This window comes from Opisthocomus hoazin, chromosome 25 (genome assembly GCF_030867145.1).
Source record: "Opisthocomus hoazin isolate bOpiHoa1 chromosome 25, bOpiHoa1.hap1, whole genome shotgun sequence".
NCBI lineage: Eukaryota > Metazoa > Chordata > Aves > Opisthocomiformes > Opisthocomidae > Opisthocomus > Opisthocomus hoazin.
The window spans coordinates 9,075,432-9,078,716 of NC_134438.1; the positions used below are offsets into that span (position 1 = coordinate 9,075,432).

At 61.5% G+C, this 3,285-nt stretch overlaps 1 protein-coding gene across 1 annotated transcript; it reads right to left on the reverse strand.

Annotated features, from left to right (window-relative positions):
* Nucleotides 1-457: 457 nt before the first annotated feature.
* CTSE (cathepsin E) lies at nucleotides 458-3,077 on the reverse strand. Its single transcript, XM_075442875.1, has 7 exons — nucleotides 2,960-3,077; nucleotides 1,958-2,076; nucleotides 1,663-1,862; nucleotides 1,280-1,402; nucleotides 1,045-1,186; nucleotides 838-936; nucleotides 458-622 (listed from the first exon to the last, which is right to left on the reverse strand). Exons 1-7 carry the CDS (start codon nucleotides 3,075-3,077, stop codon nucleotides 458-460), a joined length of 966 nt encoding a protein of 321 aa, XP_075298990.1.
* Between the last annotated feature and the right edge of the window lie 208 nt (nucleotides 3,078-3,285).

Genomic DNA, 3,285 nt, shown 5'->3' on the forward strand with positions numbered 1-3,285 from the left:
AGGGCTCCCTCCAGAGCAGGGAGACTCCGGCAGCGCCGAGCGTGCAGCCCTGGCAGTGCCGCGGGTGCTCCGAGGCTTTCGGCTCACCAGGAGGAGGGCAGGGGCTGGGGAGGGAGGATTGAACACTCCGGTGCAACCCAGCCCAGACCTGCAGGGTTGCTGCGGTGCTAATCACAACGCCAGCACGGCAGGTTTTGTTTTATTAAAGCTTTTATTGACCCATGTTTAAAAACAGAGAATCTGCGAAGCAGATCACAGAGCTGCTCAAGACATTTTCGTATTCGTTATGAAATGGCTTCCTGGCGTGGACTGAACTTCTGCTGGGCTCTTCAGCCGCGGTCCCCGGGGGTCTTCATCACCTCCGGGGACACTGATGCAGCGGTGAAATCCCCTGCCCTGCCCGAGGGCAGCAGCCCGGTGGCTCCGTTCCCCTCCTGCCCCACGGGATGCCACAGCCCTAAGGGACGGCGGGGGCCAACCCCACCCTGTTATTTCCACGGTCAAAGATGGAGTAAAACTGCCGGATGAAAACGTCGCCCAAAATCCAGAGGGGTCCAGCGGGAGGGGCGATGTCCAGCCCCTGGAAGCCGCTGGTGCAGAAGGCCAGGCCGTCGCTGTACTCCTGGGGAGGGAGAAGAGCAAAGCTGGGGACGAAGCCGAGCGCCTCGTGCACACAGGAGAGGGCAGGAAGGGTGACTGCGGGTCCCGTGCACGAAGCAGTGGGGCTCATCACCCGCCAGGACACGCGACTCGGCTCCCGGGGTGGCTCTGGGCCCCCGTTGTCTCCAGAGCCGCTGGGAACTGGGGGCTGTGGTGCTGCTGGAGCCGCAGCCGTACCGTGAGGGTGTAGGCTTGGGCGCTGAGCGTGTAGGGGAGCCCGTTGATGGTGAAGGTCACGTCGGGCATCACGTTCAGGTTGCTGCACTCTATGGCGTACTGCGAAACAGCCGGGCGGCTCAGCGGTGCTGCTCCACGGGAGGTCCCTCTCGGCACAGTGGGGGTCCCGGGGCTTTGCCCCCCTCCTCTCCCCACCCTCGCTCTCACCTCTCCGTCCGCAGGTGCAGCACCAATATAGCTTTGCAGTTCTTTCATATCCTTGGTAGGACCTGTGATGAGCGACGTCCCGGTGTCCACGATGGCCTGGCAGCCGTTTGCGCAGAAAGCCACTGTCCCACCCAGCTGGATGCTGGAGGAGGAGGGAAGAGAGAAGGACCAGGAGGGTCTTGTCCGGCTTGCCCGCCCCAGCCCAACCTTTCCCTCCCTGCCCAGCACCACTCACTTGTCCAGTTGGATCTGCCAGTACCCTTGCTGGGTGACTGGCACCCAGTTCAGGGTCCCCGTGAAGTGGGAAGGGTCAAAGCCACCAAAGAGCAGCTCTCCTCCCTGGGAGGATTCGGGGTTCCTGGAGGGAGGAGGAGGAAGAGACGTGAGGGATTTCCTCTCTTTTGCTTTGCACATCGTGTTTTAAATGTATGGATTTATACCCACTCGCTTCCCCCAAATGTTTAGGGTCATTTGCTTTATTCCTGTAGGGCCTGAGGTCTGTTGGCACGCTACCAAAAAAACCCTTTACTACCTCAGTAAAACATGCTTATTTTAGCAGCTCCCCTGGAAGTAATGCCTGAGTCTAAGCAACAGCCTGCAGCAAAGCTGTGTCCGTACGTGCTCAGGTAGACGGAGAACATGGGCGTCTCCACCAGATTTTGTGCCATCATGTTGTCAAAGACGGGGGTGACCCCGTCCACAGCCAGCGAGGGGTAAGCCAGCCCCAGGATCCCGTCGAACTCGGCATCCAGGAAGGCTTTGCCCGGCTCGCTGACGCTCTCTGCAAACTGCTGGTTGCTCACGGCGAGGCCCTCGACCTGCGGGGAGGAGGAGGAGGCTCGATGGTGATGCTGAGTCTTTCAGCAAGTCCCAAGAACCTTGTCCAGAGCCAGAGAAGCCAAAGATGACTCACGACAACTTGGTCGGATCCGATGACCCCTGTCAAACTGCCGGTCCCGTACTGGATGGAGAAGGGGGTCCCGATCGCCTGGTACGTGCTGGACTGCGACGGCTGAAACTTGGAGTGCTCGGCTGGGGAAGGAGACGGGAGCTGCCACCAGAAATGCTATTTACCTGCACGGCCAGGGATGCCAGGAGCCCCGCCACGACCGGAGGCAGCGACCGCCCTCGGAGCAAACCGACGGGGCCACGTGGCATCAGAGAGCTTCTCACGAGACAACGGGGCGTGCTGGTGTTTTGAGAAGGGATAAAGCCCACCCTGTTTCGATCTGCCTGAAAGATGTGAGCTTTGCTAAGGTAAGCGGGATTAGCTCCTGCGATATTTTTATGAGACCTGAAAACCAGCACTGCTGTTGCTGTTTTACAGATGGAAGCAGCCCCATGGGCGCAGCGATTTTCCCCAGCCCACCTCAGGCGCTGCTGGAAGCGCCCGAGGACCCTTGGGGCTGCGTGAAGCCGCTCCGTGTCCCGGGGCAGCAGGGCTGGACTCGCCGGGGCCGGCTCATCGCCGACAGCCCGAAGAAGCCCGGTGCTTGTCACCCGCCGAGCCCCGGGCAGCCAGCCCAGAGCTGCGCCGTGGTCTCTGTGCCCGCCTTGTTCCTGCCACCAGCCCCTTGCTGACGAGCTGTTTGTGTGCCATCAATCATCTTCGCTTGTTTGTTAGAGGGCTCTCCCAGGAGAATGGCCCAAAGAGCACGTCCGATAGCTCCCGCGGGCTGATGGTGCCGGGTGCTGGTGGTGTGATCGCCGCCTGCGCCTGAGCAAACCCCGCCGAGGCTGCCCCGGCTCACCCACCCCCAGATTTCTGTTATCCGTGCGTGCCCTGGGGGGCTCAGCAGGGTGGGAACAGCCCCCCAAGGTCCCTGGGATGTGTGTGCTGGACACCCCTCGCTGGGGCCACCCCGGGGGGGTCACCCAGGTCCCACCGCTGCCGGCCGGGGGACCTGCAGCTCACCGCAAGCTTTGCTGACGCAGTAGACGGACGGCACCCAGAGGTTGGAGGAGCCCGTGTCGAACACCACCGTGAAGTTCTGGGGGGGGGTCCCGATGGAAATCTGCCCGAAATACTCCATCTAGCAGAGAGCAGAGCAGAGACCGCTGTTAGCCGTCGGCACCCCAAGAAATCCTGGCAAAGGGGAGCCTGTGCCGGGGTGTCTGCAGAGGGCTGGCGGGCTTCGGTGCGGGGGTTGGCTGGCACCCGGGCAGCGTTTGATCTGTGCCAGGTGAAACAGAGGTGCCAAATATTTAAGGAACGACAAGGTAAGGCGAGAACAAAAGGCA

Coding starts and splice junctions, on each gene's coding strand:
- CTSE (XM_075442875.1), bottom strand. CDS start 3,077: ATGGAGTATTTCGGGCAGATTTCCATCGGGACCCCCCCCCAGAACTTC. Junction 1,403..1,662: donor TTCTCCGTCTACCTGAGCAC/GTACGGACACAG, acceptor TCCTCCCTCCAG/GAACCCCGAATCCTCCCAGG. Junction 623..837: donor CCCAAGCCTACACCCTCACG/GTACGGCTGCGG, acceptor CTCCCTCCCCAG/GAGTACAGCGACGGCCTGGC.